Source organism: Pseudopipra pipra, chromosome 6 (assembly GCF_036250125.1).
Source record: "Pseudopipra pipra isolate bDixPip1 chromosome 6, bDixPip1.hap1, whole genome shotgun sequence".
Taxonomy (NCBI): Eukaryota; Metazoa; Chordata; class Aves; order Passeriformes; family Pipridae; genus Pseudopipra; species Pseudopipra pipra.
Window position 1 is genome coordinate 38,179,395 of NC_087554.1, and position 18,744 is coordinate 38,198,138.

General features: G+C 36.1%; 1 protein-coding gene across 9 annotated transcripts in view; it reads left to right on the forward strand.

The window, feature by feature from the left end:
- Window positions 1-18,744, forward strand: part of AKAP6 (A-kinase anchoring protein 6) — a 314,923-nt gene that overhangs the window by 249,532 nt on the left and 46,647 nt on the right. For 7 of the 9 annotated variants that reach the window (XR_010431376.1, XM_064658568.1, XM_064658567.1 and 4 more), the window contains one exon: window positions 11,323-14,786. Coding sequence is in view for 8 of the 9 variants with exons in the window: in XM_064658568.1 (XP_064514638.1) it covers window positions 11,323-14,745 (3,423 nt within the window). In the remaining variant the exon portion in view is untranslated. The remainder of the gene's footprint in view (window positions 1-11,322; window positions 14,787-18,744) is intronic. The other 2 variants (XM_064658570.1, XM_064658571.1) reach the window with 2 other exon arrangements.

Below are 18,744 nucleotides of genomic sequence, written 5' to 3' on the forward strand. Positions count from 1 at the left end.
AGAAATCTGAGATTTATAACTTTATATTGGGAAATGTGAACACCACAGTAACAGGTTTAGGCCTTTATAGCATGGTGGCATATTTTCTACCAACCATCTGTCAATCTATTAAACTTGTTCTTCTGTGCCACAGATTACCAGTGGGTAAAGCACTTTTACACATCTTTGATAAAGAGACATCCCTGCTTCTGAAACATACATTTGAACTATAAGATGAGTAAATTCTTCAGTTGAATTCTCATGAATATTCAGTTTTAGTAGAAAAATAAGTAATATTCAGAAATTGGAAATCTGATGTTTCCAATGCATGTAGGTGCTGAAAGAACTGTCAAACACCATTTAAGTGGCACAAATACCTCATTTAAAAAAGAAAAGGTAAAATGCTTAGGTTTTTATTTTCAAGGACAGAGGTCTTCAAAAGAACTCACTTCTTATTTAGGCACTTAAGTATAGAGTCAGATAATTAAAAGTGCTCAGCAGACACTGACTCACATTGCAGTGCATTGTGTTCTGATTACAGTCAGTGTTTTATTTAGATGCCTGATATCCACTAATCATAAACTCATGATTCGGGCTGGTATTGCTTGAAAAATTAGAGTTCAGGGAAATAACGAAAGTCACAAACTTGTGATTTTTTAATTAATTTCATGACTTGTTGCTCTGCATCTCTAATGACTCCAGTTCTGCAAGGAATTGTGAGTGTAATTGAAGCTAATTTTCAGGTATGTTGTTTCAAGAGTTCTCAAACAAAATAGTTTTTAGAAAAAGAGTAAGAAACCTTATTTTCTGACAAGCTGTACAGCAGTTATTTCCATCTTGCAAGGGCCTTCCATATTGGGTGATAGCACCACAATCCTCATGCTGCTATGGAAATGTATTTGCAGGATCTTCAGGAAGTATATGCATAATCAGGATATTATTGTTCACTATTATAGGATATTCCAGGAGCTGCATCAGCTCTAAGCAGAAAGGAACACAATTAAAAATTATTTTAAAATTGCATGAAAATAAATGAGGTACAATTATTTACTCTTTTTTCTTAACACACAAAAGGTACCCAAAGAAATTATCAGGCAGGAGATTTAAAACCATCAAAAGAGAATACTATTTTCATGCATTACATAATAAAAATGAAATTTGTTCCTACAGGATGTGGTGGATAGAAATAATACAAATGAGTTCAGTAAGTAATTAGACAAATTAATGGGGGAGACATCAATTAATACTTATTAAATTCCAACTCTGAGAGTCCCCACAGGCTTTCTTAAATTTGAGATGGCAGCTTCTATATCCTTCTATATTTTTGAAGGTTTTTAACTTTTCCATAAACCTTCACAGCTAGCCACTGCAGGAGGTGGGCTCAGCTGAGTGGACTGTTTATCTCACCCAAAATAACAGATGCTGTATGAAAGCAAATGAACTTGCAGATTTGGAGGTCTACTTATATCATATGTATGGTAAAGAAGTTTTACAGTATGCTGAGAGGGTTTTCATTGTATTTTTTTGTTGTTTGCAAAGGCTGGGATGTGCTCTTCTTCACCAGAAGAAATCTTTCAAAAATGTGCCCACTTAACAGTTTTCCAAGATATTTCTAGCATATTTTTCTGTAAAATATACAAAAAATGTAATACATATATCTACTTAATATTTAAATATGTACATACATTTATGTCAGAAATGTTATAATATACATTAAATAATAAAATTTAAATCATGAGGAATGATGATCCTAATTTCATGTCTCTGTATATATAGGCCATTTGTGTCATCATTGTAGCTCTAATCTATATCCAGTTCTTCATGTCTGGTGTGTGCAGTAATATGTAAATGACCTAGCCAGCTGCATTAAGCAGTGTTTGTGTATTCTGTTTCTTTTGGCATAGCATATAACTGAATTTCTGCCAAAAATGTGGCTGCTTCAGTAGAAGGAAGTTTTGAAAGGAAACATATATCATAAGTCTACTCTGTGAAACAGTAAAATCAAAAGAAATTTTCTCTTCATAAAAATATATATAAAATAATGAGTTTGTAAAATACAATGACCAACAGAATCTTTTTAGAACACTGTTTTCATTGGCTTTGTAAATAAGAATACAATACTAAGAGGCAGTGATTTTTTCATACGTGGGAAGGGCAACTAAAACTGGTGAAACGTGAAAACAGAAAGTTGAAGAGAAATTATTTTAAAATGGCATATTAATCTCCCCTAACACATAGCATCTAAGTGCATTTAAATTTAGAAAGCAGTGACGTTTAACTGTTAAAAAATGGTATTAATGATGCGTAGAGCTATCTACTTATGCTGGCAGTCCTTTCAGTCTTCCAGTCTGACACTTCCTTTTTTATCCAGCCAGCTAATTTCCCCTCTTTTGTGAGGAGTAACTGTTTTCACACTAGTGCTTACCCACCAAGGCTCCTCATTGTTTCATGGTTAATTATCTTCTTGAGCTTCACCTTCTCAAGTGAAGGAAGAAAGACTGGGCCTCCCCACAGCTGTAATGGAAGCTAGGTTTTAGAGATTCACTTTATGAATAAATGCAGTCTCTGATCTACAAACATAATAAATGAGTTCCTAAGCTTTATGGAGTCACAGTTCATCCAACAGGTTTACTGAAAAATTCAGAAAGACTCTTTATTCTAAACATCCTTTTTAATTTTTAAAAGGGGAGAACTATTGTTTCAATGTGAAACTAAGTACCATAAACTTCCAAAATTTCTAAGCATTACACAAAAGGTTCATGTCAAACATTCAGTTTCAGTACAAACCTGAGCTGCTGCATGAAAGACTTTGAGCTCTTTACTGCTTATTAACAATAGTTCTACTAATAATGTTAATACTAATAGCCTGTGCCCCTCAGTTTTTGCACCAGTTTGTAAACTCTTTGAATTCATTGGGCCTTTTGTGCCTCACCAGCGCTAAAAATTGTCGTTGTGGATAGACTTAAATCTTCAGTTTATGTTTCAATTTGAGCCCAAGTTTAAACTGTGTAACATTTAAAATAAACTCTCCTGTAACAGAAGAAAGTTTAATAATGGCAAATAGTGATTTTATAACAGCGAGCTACTCCCCATTGTAATTTTGTACTCAGTCAAACTAAGGCAGGCAAATATATAATAAGATATAGTTGTTACTTTGTCTTCTTTGAAGTGAATTTCTACAAAGTATGCTTATATTAAATAATTTCCCAAGTGACCAAGCAAAAATGTGCACATAATACCAGTACTTGAGACATTGCACAGGACCTATTCAATTAACTAGCTTAAACTGAAAATTCCATTCCTTTTTTTTTTCCAGCCAGCTCCAGAGCTGTGTTAGCATCTAGAGAAAGCTATAAACATAATGACTTACCAGAGATGGAGACAAGAAAAAAATCTGGTACTTCAAGGATGAGATGATCTTAGTGAGAGCTCTGCCCTGCCTAAAGATCTCTTATATTTGGAGATGAGGCCAGTGTTTCTATATTGCAACGCTTGAAAAGCAGCTTTTCTTAGATATGGACTTGTAATGGCAAGGAGCAGTTGCACTGTTGTAGTCTCAAGATGCTTACCATTGTAATTTTGATTCATCACCAGAACTCTCTGCCATTTATTGACAACTGTGGTGTTTAACTTAACACTTGGAAATCCACAGTTAGGTAGACTGTGCAAGTACTTATAATATGCAGTATTCTTCTAGCCTTTGACTTAACAATACCCGCTTATTAACTTCCCCCTAGTCAATATCCCAAATTTACAGATGGTGAATCAATGACTTCAGGAAGTGCCTGCACTGAGATTACAAAGGAATTGCGTTGAAAATTTAAATAAGGGGGAAAAGAGTCTGTTCTCTTTGATAACATGAATTAGGCTAAATTTGGTGGTCTCTCAACTGATTCAGGAGGAGAAGAAACTGATGATAGAGACAGATATTTTTCATGCAGTCCTGTTATTCATAAATAATAGATAAAGTCTCCCTTTCCAGTATACAGGAAGAATTTTTATTTAGAAATTCAAGCCTCTTTCTTCCAGCCCTTAGTGAGAAAACTTTCTTTCTAGGTTTCTTTTAAGGTCGAGCTCCCAAGGACTTATGTCCTGCTCTTTTGTACCTTATATCTATCTGTTTTTGTAGTGACTCTCACTCTTTAGTGTTTTTCACAAACACTCATTTCTGTTGAAACAAAGCTCTTAAAAGTGCTGTGATTCCAGGTGTCCTGATGTGCCTGTTGTAGGTTGGAGATGACTACTGTGTCTACTAAGTCCATTCATAGTGTCCACTGAGTTGTGCTGGTTTAACTGAGAGTACACTGTTAAAGCACTACCACTTCCAATGTAAATGATACTATATTTAAAGTATTCTTAATCAGTATGCAGACCTCTTAACTAGTACAAGGACAAGGGAATAGTGATTTTATTGTGCTACTGTAGCTTTGCTAATACAACTTTGTTCAAGAGCATCTAACTGCAGTTGATTTGCCATCAATACATGTGTTCCACATATTTCCTGGTTTTCATGGATATTTTGTCTTAACCATAAAGAATTATCTTTGATTTGGTCAAATTCTGAAACTTGGCATGGATGAACTCCCACCGACTTGCATGGGCATGTATCTGGGGTAGATTGCAAGGATTTGTTCTGTTCTGAACTAGGTGTGCATGGCAACATTTTGGGTTTAGATAAAGCTAGGAATGTTTTTCTAAGAGTTTCTCAAAGGGCTTGTGCTGGATTCTTGAACAAAGAAAATCATATATTTCTCTGAAGTAAAGGTGAGATCGAAATGACATTCAAGGGCAAAAAATCCTGTCATGTAACCTCTTGACAGATGAAAAGAAAGCTACAAAGCAGTAAAAACAACAGTCAGTAAAATATGCCATGTAGCCAGGCTTTCTCATCCCAAAAAAAGAAAAAAAAAAAGCCCAAATACATAATTTGGAATATAGATCTGGGATTGTAAACCTATTTGGATGACAATATTATTCAGTATAAAAATGTTATAGATGATCTTCTTCTTTCTAGTAACATTTAAGGGGCTTCTTCAGCAAATGAGAACCAGAGATGTTAGAAAGCCATATGAGGATATGGTGGTAAAAAACGAGGCCACTGTTTCCATAGAGGATGGAAAACAGATAATGGGTGGAGCATTAGCAGTGATACTCTGGACACAGTGAAGGGACTGAACTTGTTGAGTCCCTGCTTTTGTCTTGATCTGTGATAGAAGTTAGTTCCCACAGGCCTTCTGCTGACATGGCTCACCTTCTGTTTCAGCCTGGCTTGTACACACCGACTAGAGTGTGATGGAGCAGCTGGAGCCTTGCACTCTTTCTTTTGTCCATCTGGTAGTGCAAGAAGCTTAACAGGGAAGTTAGAAAACCCTCATAAGACTCATGAGCAGGCACGACTGATCCCAGGGTGTTACCTAGAATTATCAAGTGACATTTAAATAGCAAAAGAATGCTTAGAGAACAGCCAGTTTCTCTGACTTTTAAACCACTTGGGCATCCTCTTAACATGTCACTGCAGTTATTTTATCTGTTGCTTAGAAGATGTACCCACAAAGCAGCTCTTATGATAAAGAAAATTACCTGTTTTAAAACCTGTATATTGAAATACTATTCTCTAGACTGTTATTTCTGAGCATTATCAGAGAACTTCAAACATCATCATAAAGACTTGAGCAATGGTGGAACCTGAGTTGTTCTCAGCTTGCACTGAGACCCTTGCAGGTGACATCTGTGACTGCAGAGAGCAGAGGCAAAGTCAGTGTCCTTCCTATGGTACAGGAATCTGTCCATAGGACCACCCGTGTAGGACCCTGGCACCAGCCATAAGCATACGTGAACCCTAACAGAGAAAGAGGAGTTCTGCATGTGCAGGACTGAGGGTATAATTTCATCGAGAGAGGCAATAATATTTGTAAAATGCAGTAAGAGATTATGATCTGTGATAAATCATGCTGCTTCCATATATTCTGAGATTATATTGTAATGTATAGGTCACTTCAGTATTATGCACAGGGAATATTATGCGTACGCTCATGCTTATGCATATTAAAACATTGATGTTGGGAAATGGGGATAGTTTTTTTGATGACTATGATATAGAAAATGAGCTCAAGTGAGGCAGAAGTGAAGTGGTACTGTACACATGACTATTTCCCTCAGAAGAAGTACTTGGCATGCTTGCATTTTTCAAAAGACAAAATCATGTTTGTCTTCCTTGAATGTGCATGCATTCCTGGAGGTGGGGGATGGTTTTCTTTCTTTCTTTTTCTTTTTCCCCTGGCCCCTAAGTGCAGTTGAGTTTGGATAATTTGGCCACAGCAACTGAAGGAGAAGTTGCAGGGAGGGAGGAACAGAGTTTTTATTTATTACCATAAAAGGTCTTTTTTTCATGTTAATTCCTTTAAAAAAATATAATAGTACGTAGGGGTTACATTACAGGCCTGTTTCACCAACACAAAGTATCTGTACTGGAGTAGCACATGCAAATGAAGCTGAAACAGAAAATCATTGTTTAATATAATTTGCTTAAAAACAAATTGCAAAACTATCCATATTTTAGTAAAGGAAACAAATGAAAAAGTGCATTTTTCACTTTTCCTGAAAGAGCACTGGGGCTGAGGAAATGTCTCTATTTGGCTTAATAACTTTATTTCTTCCCATTAACATTGTCAGCAGATTAACTGCTTAGCCGTTAAACACCAACTCTACAAGCATTTAAGTGCACACCTAGCTATGCTCACATGAGTTATCCCACTGAAATGAGAATGCTGTCCTGAGCAAAATAGTTCAGGATTCAAAGTAGGAATAGCTAAACACCTTAGCACAGCATTTTCAAATACCTTAAAATTAATTTAACCTTTCACTCTTCTGAGTCTATAATTTAATTGATTATTTGCAGTAAATGCTTCCTAATGTTTATCTAGTGGTAATATTTAAAAAATAGGAATCTGCCTAATATTGTGCATCTTTTGGTTTTTATTACACTGTTGGGTTGGGTTTTTTTTTGCTTTCTTGGTTAAAACTATTTGCCTTTTCTTACTGTGAACCATGCGACCATCAAGATCTTCTCTAGATGTAGTGGTATTTAGCGACTTTATAAGATAGAGCCACTCTGACCTACTTTAAAACTACCCATTTTGTAGAAAAATTGTATATACATTTATACTCACACATTGTTGCACATATTAAAAACAAGTTTCTAAATTCTGGGAAATTTAGTGCAATCAGTTACACTGGCTGGTATCCAATGAGTTTTTGCCAGACAGTGTGGTACCTTTGCAACATACTTCGTCACAGACTTCAGCAAGGCCAGGACTTAAGAGTAAGCATACGGGGCTCGCCCTATTGAAATCTGAAGCTCTGTAGCACACTCAAAGATTCTCTTTAAATATAGTCTGTCTTACATGTGGAGATCAGCATTTCTGTCTGTGATAGACCTCTTTCTTGTTGGATATTTGCAATTCAAGAAAGGATAATAGAATGATAGAATGGCCTGGGTTGAAAGGGATCTTAACCATCACCTTGTTCCAACTCCCCTGCCATGGACAGGGACACCTTTCACTAGGCCGAGTTGCTCAAATACCTTGAACCAGGCAACGTCACTTGGAGTGCAAGTGCAAACTCTGTAGGAAAGCCGCATTCTTAATTAAGTGAAACAGAATAAAAAACGTGATTCAGCTCTTTAAAAAGTAAAGTTTTCCCCATTGGAAATGACAGTGGATTTATTTGCTTTGTGTAAAAGATACATTGTGCAATACTATACAGTTCTTTCAAATGAAAAACAAAGCTGAAGAAACAACATCATTTTTTCCCAGTAAAGTGAGTAAACAGAATCCATCTCTGATACCATTCAGTACTTATGATGTTGTGCCCTCCTCTGTATAACACCAAGTAAAGGATCAGTTTGGAAAATTTTAAACACTCTACTGGCAAGACCTAATAATCTATTACTATCATAATAACTCTAATTATTCAGCACCCTACCTCTCCACTGACCATCCTGAAAAGAGACATCCGATAAAAATAGTCCTTAGAGATTCCTGCTTTTTACGTTGCTATTACTGTCAGTGCAAACACAGGCTGGAGTGACACCACCTTCCATTTTTCACTCCAGAGATTTATTCAAGAGACAATGGTGTACTCTCTCCAACAACTGCCTCAAAGTCTAAAGCCTCTTTCTTATTTGAGCAGTTCACTAAATTTTGTAAAAAAAGAAGGCAAAAATATATACCCCTATTAAAAATGCCAAATACATAATGTCTGTGACTTAAGCCAGGTGATTTGCTTCAGTTAGAACTTGGGAAGGGCTGCCAATGGAACTGATAAGCACTAAAGTTTTACTTCAAGGGATATGATGCTTTTAACAACAGTAGTAATTCACTAATATCAATTCAGTCAGTTCCTTGGAGAGAGAAAGCTATGTTGGTAAAATGACTATTTTAGTTAGTTAGTCTTTTCAAGCATAACTAATAATCGGAAGGAAAGTAAAATAAATAAATAAAATAAAATCCCTTACCATCATAGCTTTGCCCACAAAACTGAGTGTATACCAGGCATCAGAAAAGCATGTGCATTTGAAGAACAAAAAAGTAGGCTTTGAAGTGGGGAGCACTCAGTGAAGATGAATGGGCTGAGGTCACGACTCTAAATGTTTTATTGTTTTAGTCCATCAGCCTTGCTGAACAAACACGGCAGCCAAGTGCTGATTTACAGGGGGAAGGTTATCTTCCTGACCAATAAGGACCAAATGTTTTGTTTTGAGAAACAAAATCAGATTCTATGGAACATAAAATCCTTGGAACCTGCTGCTGAATTCCTGCCTTCAGTAATTTCTTCTTGCAGCTGGCAGAAGCTTAAAACAGTAAAATTGTGCAGTTTAGGAAACTTTCCACAGCAATGTCTTCCTAATGTTGAGTTCAACAGAGTCATAAAACATGCCATAGAGAAAATTAGTCATTTTATCTGATTTTATTTTAATCTAACAAGTTTTTAAATTAACTTAATTATTGTAATTCTCTTGCATTTTACTTGCAGGTTGGTTAAGGGTCAGCTGCACGTGGGAAACTAAGAACCAACCAAGAGCCATTATGAAAACACAGTAAATGCAAATCCAAATAAGAATTTCTGAACTCCGCAATGTACAGAGCTGCTCTGATAGGCATAGTTTTCCAGCAAATGGGTGTTTTCCTGGGAATTTAACATTAGCCAGTATCTCACGGGGGTAAAAAAGGACTGTAACAAACGTACTCTATAAAACCTTTGGGATAGGTAGATCCACAAAGAGACTCTAGCCTTCAACATTAGACATGACAGATTCACAAAATGCCAAAGGCCTCCCTACCTGCTAAGGAGGAAAAATTCTTTGGCACCTGTATTTCTGCCCATTATTATACCCTAACACAGCTGCAGTACTCAGAGACCTACATTACACCTAAGCCCAATGAAGTATGAGGACACAGATTCATCTTACAGGGAGAGTGCCCTGCTTTATCAAATAAATTAATAATCGTATCACCCTGCTGAATGGTGGATAGCTACTCTGCCCAGTTTGGAGAAAATAATTCTTCCTGATGTCATTTGATTGTTTTAGCCTTTGGTTTACTGGACATACCAGAATGGTATAGCCTTGTGTCTTGCATAGAAATAATGCCACCTATACCTGTAATTAGTCACTCAGCAGACATTTGGACCTACCTGTGCCTCTTGCTGTTCAAATGTGCTGAACACAGCACTGCAGGAAAAAATTTTCCTCATCTATGACTGAATTAATATTTAATTGTTTTATGCAAATTGACACAGGAGAAGCAGGTTTCAGAACGGCATGTAGGTAAGGTTTTTTCTGAGAGAATGATAACCTGGTTCATGTCTCTTATGCTCAGGCTGACAAAGTGTCCCATGACCAAAATCAGTGTCCTAACTTTTGAGCTTTTGGAGAACATCCCATGATTTCTCACAAAAGGGCTGAGCAGCTTTAGTTCCTACTTCAAAGAGTGTTTCCAGCTGAGAATCGAAGTCAGAGATACGTGCCTTTCCCTGCACAATTAATCTCGTCCAAGTCTTGATGAATCTAAGTCAGTAACTAAGTTGTGCACAACTGCACTTTGTTGGACTAAAGCCTCATTTTATCTGCTTTTATTTCAGTTACTTTATGTTTTTTTTGTTATTTGCTGTTGCTGTATGGCAGGATATCAATGCTGTATTTGAAAAACAACACTTGCTCAAAGAAAACTAGGGAGAGAAAAAGATAAGAGTTGAAAGGGTTTTTTTTGGAAAAAGTGCTTGTGTTTCTGGATACAGTGATCATTCTTCAGCTGTTCAGATTGTTTAAACTAAACAATTCTGCATTAGTCAACAGTTCTATTACAAGACGAGGTATAAGCATAGCCTTCTCTAAAATGGAGGCTTCCCAATAAATAGAAAAATAAAGTGAAATTTATTTGTTTTCAGGGCCCACTTCAGTCTTATTTGAAGAGTTTAAGGTGATTTGGTGCTGTTGGCCACTTGACACATCACATTTCAGTGAGCAAAGCTGTCAAGGTGTTCTTCCTCTCCCACATGTTTTTAGAAGGAACAATTCTTGTTACTATGTGTTCTGAGTAATAATAACAAATATTACTAGAAAGCTACAAAAGTCTTTAAAAAAGCAAATTAAGTTTAGCTCAACGATTTATTTACCAGAGAAAGGTATGAGGACACAATATTTGAAATTTTTGTAGTATTTGATTAGACTGATTGATTTTCAGCTGAAGACATTTACATTCATTAGGCCTACTTACTGATCACTAGTACTGCCTTTCTTAGTAAGTAATGAATAAATAGAAACTTTAACAAAAACTCATCAAGTCTCGTGTTTTAAGGATGACAACACAAAAGTTTGTTAGAAACATTTCAAAAATCCTTTAATAAATCCTTTATATCTTCTAAACTTTAGGTAGTTAAGAGACATTTTCGTATATCCAACATAATTGCATGTTTTTTACTAACACACTCCTATGTGATTCTGCAGAATGGTTAAAACTTATTACATATAGAGTGACTAAGCACAATTAAAGTCTATTAAAGAAAAGTCAAATTTCTGTATTATATTTTGACAGCAAATAGGAAAAAAGTGAGAACGCTAAGAAATCATGCAAAATGCAATAGGTTTAATTTTAATTGATTGTTTTAATGGCACACACAAACATAACAAAATTAACTGATAACATAGCAAAATTAACATAAAAAAATTACTGATCATTGTTCCAAAAATGTACTTTACTCCTATTAACTTACTTGCGTGATTTCAGTGGAAGCATTTAAAGTACAGCTGTAAATACTTTTAATCTTTAACTTTTTCTTTTACAGGAGCCTCTGAATGTTATTGATCCCAGTCTGATGGATCTAAATGGTCCAAGTGAAGATGCACTAGAATGGGACGAAACTGACATAAGCAATAAGCTGATCAGTATTCATGAAGACTTAAGCGATCCTGATCAGGAGCTCAAGAAGGATGACCTAAACCAGAAACCTGCTTCAGGAGAATGTGGTGATAATGATGTGAATGAAGACGAAAGTATCAGTAGTCGTGGAAGTCCTCTTTATTGTTCCAACATTACTTCCCCTCCAAATCCTCATGTCTATCAGGTCTATAGTCTTCATAATATTGAATTATCAGAAAAAAACCACATACCTTTTTTGAAAAAAACATCCAGACTCTCCAATGTAACACAGTCTAACATTTTAAACAAAAGTCTTAGTAAAGACTCATCATTTTCATCTACCAAATCCCTGCCAGATCTAATAGGGGGGACCACACTGACAAAACCTTATACCTATATGTATCAGAGTGGAAACATAAGCAGGCATTCTGAGAGTGAGAGTGGGATAGTGAGTGAATGTGATACAGAAACTACAAATAATTCAGAAATTTTTTTGCTAAATGATATTGAAAGCACTCAGAGTAATCCTGAAATTGGGCATGTGGAAAGTCAAGTGGATGATGTAATACATCAAAAAATAAAGCAAGATGAAGAAGACCATGCTAGTCTCTCAGACGATTTCCAGTTGGCACCTTCTGCATGTTGTGGAAGTGAAAATGGTGAGGATTTGGACAACATTACCATGTCTAACCCTGTTTCTCTAGAAGAATTGCAAGGAAAACATGACGTGTTTACATTTTATGATTACTCATATCTTCAAGGCTCCAAATTCAAATTACCAGTGATAATGAAACAATCACAAATTGAAAAAACACATACAGAGGGTAGTTTGTTTAATGACATTTGTTTTGATAAAATGCCTGGTAACTCTGAACATAAGTCTGTAGAGTCACAACCAGATGAGTTTATTCATGACCATACTCTGGCAAGTATTTGTGGAGAATCAGATCCCAATTGCTGCAAATCTGCAGAAACTGTAAGAAAATTTACTCTTACAGAGAATACAAGACTGGTTTCAGCTTTATCTCGTAGTTCTTCATTAGAATCTCTGTCTGTAGTAGGGGATTTATTCAGCTCAGGTATTTTTAAAAGTGGAGATGGTCTTCAGCGAAGTACCTCTTTGGAGAGCTGGCTGACTTCCTACAAAAGCAATGAAGATCTTTTTAGTCATCATGGCTCAGGAGACATAAGTGCAAGCAGTGATTCCGTTGGAGAGCTCAGTAAAAGGACATTAGATCTTTTGAATCGCTTAGAGAATATCCAGAGTCCTTCAGATCAAAAGATAAAGCGCAGCATCTCTGATATAACACTCCAAAGTAGCTCTCAAAAAATGTCTTTTACTGGACAGCTGTCTCTAGATGTTGCATCTTCGATCAATGAAGATTCAGCAGCTTCTCTCACCGAACTCAGCAGCAGCGAGGATCTTTCTCTCTGCTCTGAAGACATTGTACTGCACAGAAATAAAATACCAGATTCAAATGCATCATTTAGAAAACATCTTAATAGGTCTGTAGCTGATGAGAGCGATGTCAATGTCAGCATGATTGTTAACGTCTCCTGCACTTCTGCTTGTACTGATGATGAAGATGACAGTGATTTGCTTTCAAGTTCCACTCTTACCTTAACTGAGGAAGAGCTAGGTATCAAAGATGAAGATGACGACTCCAGTATAGCAACTGATGAGGATATTTATGAAGAATGCAATTTAATTTCAGGACTTGATTATATAAAAAATGAACTCCAAACCTGGATTAGACCAAAATTTTCTTTGACAAGGGAGAAAAGAAAAAGTAACCTCTGTGATGAAATTCAGCACAGTAAAGAAGTTAGTAACGAGACATCTAAAGCCACAGATACATTAAGCATTGAAACACTATTGAATTGTTCAGTACAGAAAATGTCAGAAAATAATGGCAATAGTAAGAATATACCATGTGATCATGAAAAAGGGACAAAGAGTCACCCAGTGAAAGACATCTCCCAGGTTGTGAAGGATCAGCTTGTGGATGATATGGAGAATGGCAATGTTGAAAATACTCTTGGCAGTCAAAAGGAAGGTGTTGTTAAAATAGCAGCAACACCCAAAACTCATGCATCACTTGATGTTAGAGAAGCTGAAAATGAAGGTTGTGTCTGTGAAGCATTTACAGACAGTTCAGATGATTCACGTATGGACAGTAAAGAGACTATTCAGTCCTCAGCTGGATTCAGAAACCCTCCAAAAGAATGTCAAAGTCATCTTCAACCTGATCATAACTCTGTTGCTTCCTCTCCTGCTAAAAAGCCTTGTCTTGAATCTTCCTCAGAAATTAGTTCTGTAGACATGCAAGGTACAGCTTTACAGGCATCCTTGCCTAATGGTCAACAACACAGAACAAGCATTACTGAAAAATTTGCTGATTGCTGTGCTACCTTGAAATCCAGTAAAGCAGAATGCATTTCCTCAGCCAATGATCTTGATTTGTGCTGTAACTGTGAATCTGCTGATTTTGATAAAAAACCCATGGAGGATGGCTCAGTACACAATTTTGTGAAGGAGATAATAGACATGGCATCAACAGCTTTGAAAAGTAAGTCACAGCCTGAATGTGAGTCATCTGCTCCAGCTTCATTAGCACAGATCAAGGAAAAAGTGTTAGAACACTCTCATAGACCCATCCATCTAAGAAAAGGGGACTTCTATTCTTACCTTTCACTTTCTTCTCATGATAGTGACTGTGGAGAAGTATTCAAATACATAGAGGAAAAGAGCAGCACTCCTGTGCCACTGGACTTCACAGATGAGAGAGAAAATATTGAATGCTTTTTTGAAGCCTGTCCTGAGGAAGAATGGGTTGAGCAGCAGCAATCCATTTCTACTGGTTCTCCTGAAGCACAAGTTGAGCAGCAGCAACCTATTTCTAACCCTATTTCTGAAACATCTGCAGAGCCACTAGGTGAAGTGACTCCAGAGTCATTAGAAGTTAAAAGTTCACCTGAAGGTAGGGATTTATCTTTTTTATGTGGGAATGACAATAATATCAATGTCCCAAATCCTAACAAACATAATGCATCAAACAATTTGAAAAATGCTGATGATGATTTGCTGATTTCAGATGGACAGACTGAAAGTTTTGAAAAGAATTCTCCAGAGCTTAGCACTAAAAAGAGTATTACAGGGAAATCATCTGGAACTGAAGAGCACAAAGGATGTGTTGCTGCTTCTGAAGAGGCTTCAGCTATAGAGTTTCAGATAAAGCCTGGCCATTCGCAGAAAAAGGACGTTTTGCATCAGAACAGAAAAACTCTTACTTGTGAAGAAAATCTCCTGAAACTTCATAAGGAAAGACATATAAATATGCACAGATAGAATGTAACCATCTCAAGGCACGTACATTATTCTAGAAACAGGTATGTACTCTACGAGTTGCACTTTTTTTTTTTTTTTTTAGCTTTTTTTAGGTTTTGGGAATTTTTTTACATTTTTGTACAATGAAAGGAGATGAATTGCCAGCCAGGGCTTCTATTTCATTACAGTGCTATATCATTTGTTTTGATTGCACTATAATCCTAATTTACATGCCACTAGTCAACAAATGCAGCAAATACTAATGGCTTTTTGCCCTTTGGCTTTGCATTGACGGGAGCTGCTCCCATCTGGAACAAATCTGCTATCTTGCAGAACTTGGGAACTCTTCAAAAGTAATATCTTCTTCCCTCCTCAACTGAGCTGTGGAACCAGAAACAAGCTCCACTCATTGATGCTCTTCTACACAGTAAGCCGGCCTTGGGAGGGGTTCAGAAGCACTTGATGAAGCTGAACCTGCAGTCCTACAAGAATTTTGGGTGCCTAGTGAGTTGGAGTTCTACAATATTTGCAGACAAAACAAGAAGAATGGCTAAGCATACTGGAGAATAGAGAGATAATAAGTCATCTCTGGATGTCAGTTTACCATGATTTAAATTCAGTAGGCCATTATTAAGAACCCAATTATTACAACACAATGTTAGACCAAAAGCTGAGGTTATGATAACAAGAAATCTTTGCAGCATCATTAAAGAGTATAGTGTGGGGGTAGTGTAGAATAAAGACCTGAATACCAAAGCAGATGGAAACTCATAGCCACACAGCTTACTGCAAGCTTTGGTTCTATTTTGTGGTAAGCATTTTGAAACATAAATAAGATGGTGGAACCTAAGATGAAAAGGTGGACCTAGTCTCTTCCAAAATTTGAAAGTGGTTCAGATCTGGAGTTTCTGACCTCACATAAATGCTCAACTATTACTGCACATTTAACAACAGAAGAAGATCTACAAAGCAACTTTTGAATCAGTTCCTAGCATGTAGCACAGCTGCTGTGAATCTCACTAGTGGTTCTGTGGCAAAAGCCAGCATAGCTACATGGAATGCCATTAGTCTTTGGAAACACTCTTCTAGTAGACCACAGCCAGCATGGCAACTCCAAATGCCAATCCAATTCCAAATGCCGCTGCTTGCCAGAAGCTGTAGAAAGGCTAAGCATGGGACCAGGTTTCCCTGGGAAATTCTGGAATCTCCATCCATGGAGATTTTCAAAATTCGAGTGGACATGGCCCTGAATAATCTTGTCTACCTTTGAAAATAGCCCTTCCTTGAGCAGGAGGTTGGGCCAGCTGACGTTCAAGTTTCCTTCCAACCTAAGTTATGCTATGATTCCTCAATGTTGCTAGGAGAAAAGGCTGTTATTCATCACTGCCCACTGAAACCACTAGTGCTCTCCTATTGCAACTACATAGCTGTAGCAGAGTATTTCGTCCTGTTTATACAGATTGTTTTTCTGCTCTTAGGGATCTAACTCCCACATCTCCTGATTTTGCTATGGTATATTACTATGCTTTGGGCTTTTCATTTACATATATTGGTGGTTTACCCAGTATTTGCACATTCACGTATGTAAAAATATATCTAGCAAAGCCTTTAGGTTATGACAGCAATAGTCTACAGCTTGCCACTATCTCAACACATATCTATTTGACTAATGCATTGTCTTGGAACCATCATAGCAAAGAGGATATTTCTGGAATGGCCTTGAAATAGGCTACCATTACCTGCTGATTGTCAATTAGGTTAATACTTGGACACATCCAAACAACCGGAGAAGCACTGGAAATCAACTAGGAATTACAAAACTCATAAATGATACAATGTATTCTAGAATCACATTAAATGGATTATATGTATATAGAAGCTTCTATTTGGAAATTGAGATGCTGACAAAAGTCTGAGGTTGATAAGTGATAATTATGTAAACATAAGCTTTCCTAAATTACTGGTTTATTAGTTTTCTTATTTTTTTTCACTTATTTTTATAATATTGATTTGAGGAAGAATACTTGCTAGAGTGAGTGTGATTTTATTCTTGTTCTCATTCTTTCACTGATGAAGATAATAACATCTTTTCAATTCATTAGTACTTTTCCTCTGAGGATCTCAAAATACTGTATAAACCTTTCCTCACGTTTCAGAACTTCATAGTTACTTGCATGGTAGCCAGCTGTTTTTTTCATAAGACTGGGATATGACAATATGCAGTTGGTGTGAGGACACAGAGGATAGAGTTATTAATAAATGCCCCACAATGCAATAAAATGTAATGCAGAATTTGTATGCAACAATTTAATATGGTTAGGTTATAGTTTCCAATTTTTGCCCAGCAGTTGACAAATTAATTTGAAGCTAACAAACCCTTCACGCTACATCCCACTTTTTATATTTAGGAAGATACGCTGGTTTCTCAACTGGTACATATAGCATTGCTTCCATGGAAATTCTGTACTGTATTATTCCCAATAGTGAAGTTTGGAATACATATAGTGTATCTCAGGCACACAAAAAATGAAAATATGAGCTGCTAGGTTTGGTTTCACTAAAGTCTGAGCTCCCTTCCCCCATTCACAAGCTTGATGTTTTAACTTCATCTCTCATGCTATGGGGAATGAATTACAGAAGCAATCTATCCTAATTTGTTAACTTATTCAAATAACAGTTATTATACTTAACTATGCTAAAGATTATCTTTTTGGTGGCAGATTGTTTATTTTTTGATGAGGCTAATTACTGATTTTCCAAAGGTAATTTACATTTATTACTAATACATCTTTTAAAATGTGACAGATAAATGTTGTTCCCATAAGTGTATTATGAAAAAAGTTACTATTTAAAAACATATTATTTAATTTGAAAGATAAATGGCAAACACCATTATTTTCCCTGTAGCACCTGTGCTGTAAGCTCATTTAAATGTGTAATTCCATGTGTAGCTGCAATACTTAGAGAAAAATAATCTATAGTATATGTGTACCTTAAAAGCATACCGAGAATTCAAAGTTGAAAAAGGCATGATTTCAAATGTAGGTTGATTTTGTACTGTTTCAGTATTTACTTTGGCTGTACAGAAGAATAAAACTAGTAGTGAATAAATATTTTTGCCAAATATTGCAATGCTGTTATTTAGTAGTGTGCTACCAAAAAAAAAAGAAAAAAAATTAAAAAAAGACCATTGTGGGAAAATTATAAAAATTATATAGGCAGGCTCAAAAATATCTCTGTCAGCACTGACTGGTCTCTTAGATGAGCCAACACGGAGATCTTCAACAGAGGTGCTCATAAAGCTATGCTGATTTTATTTCTCAATGAGGGGTCACCTTGAAAAAACTATCTTTCTGTACGTGAAATCAGGTGATCTTCTGCTGTCACTGTGACCTATGACTCACCAATGGGATGGGAATTTTTAGTTACATATTCAATATGCATAGATATCAATACATTAAGGAGGTTTATGTGTTCTGTCCAAAGTCTTTTCTAGAGGACACCTTAGAATTCTATATGTAATCTGTTAGTTCCTACAAGTAAGTCCAAAAGCTATTTCCTTCCTTCTGTAATTTAAGTTTTAACTTAATTTAGGGAAAATATCATTTACTTGGACTAAGAAACCTAAATTGATTTTATCTGACAGTGCTGCAATGTTAGCTAGAATATCCTGCCACTTACCATTACCAGGACTGGTGCCCAGAAAGCCTGACTGTTATTTCCTGCTCAGCAATAGATTTTTTTTTATGACTTATTCCTTCCTTGTCTGAGTTTCTTTAGCAAAAAAAGAATAAGAATAATGATCCATGGGACCTATGAAGCATGATTTACTTACTTAAAAATATTTTGAGATCCACAGATAAAAGATGGTACATAAATGCAAAAGACTGTTAATTATTTACTGCAGGAGAAAAATAATATGCAAGTTTACACAATAGTTAATATGTAATATTTTACTTTTAGAGACTGGAACTACCAGAATAATCTAAATCTTTGCTTATCCTTTATTTCCTGGAAGTT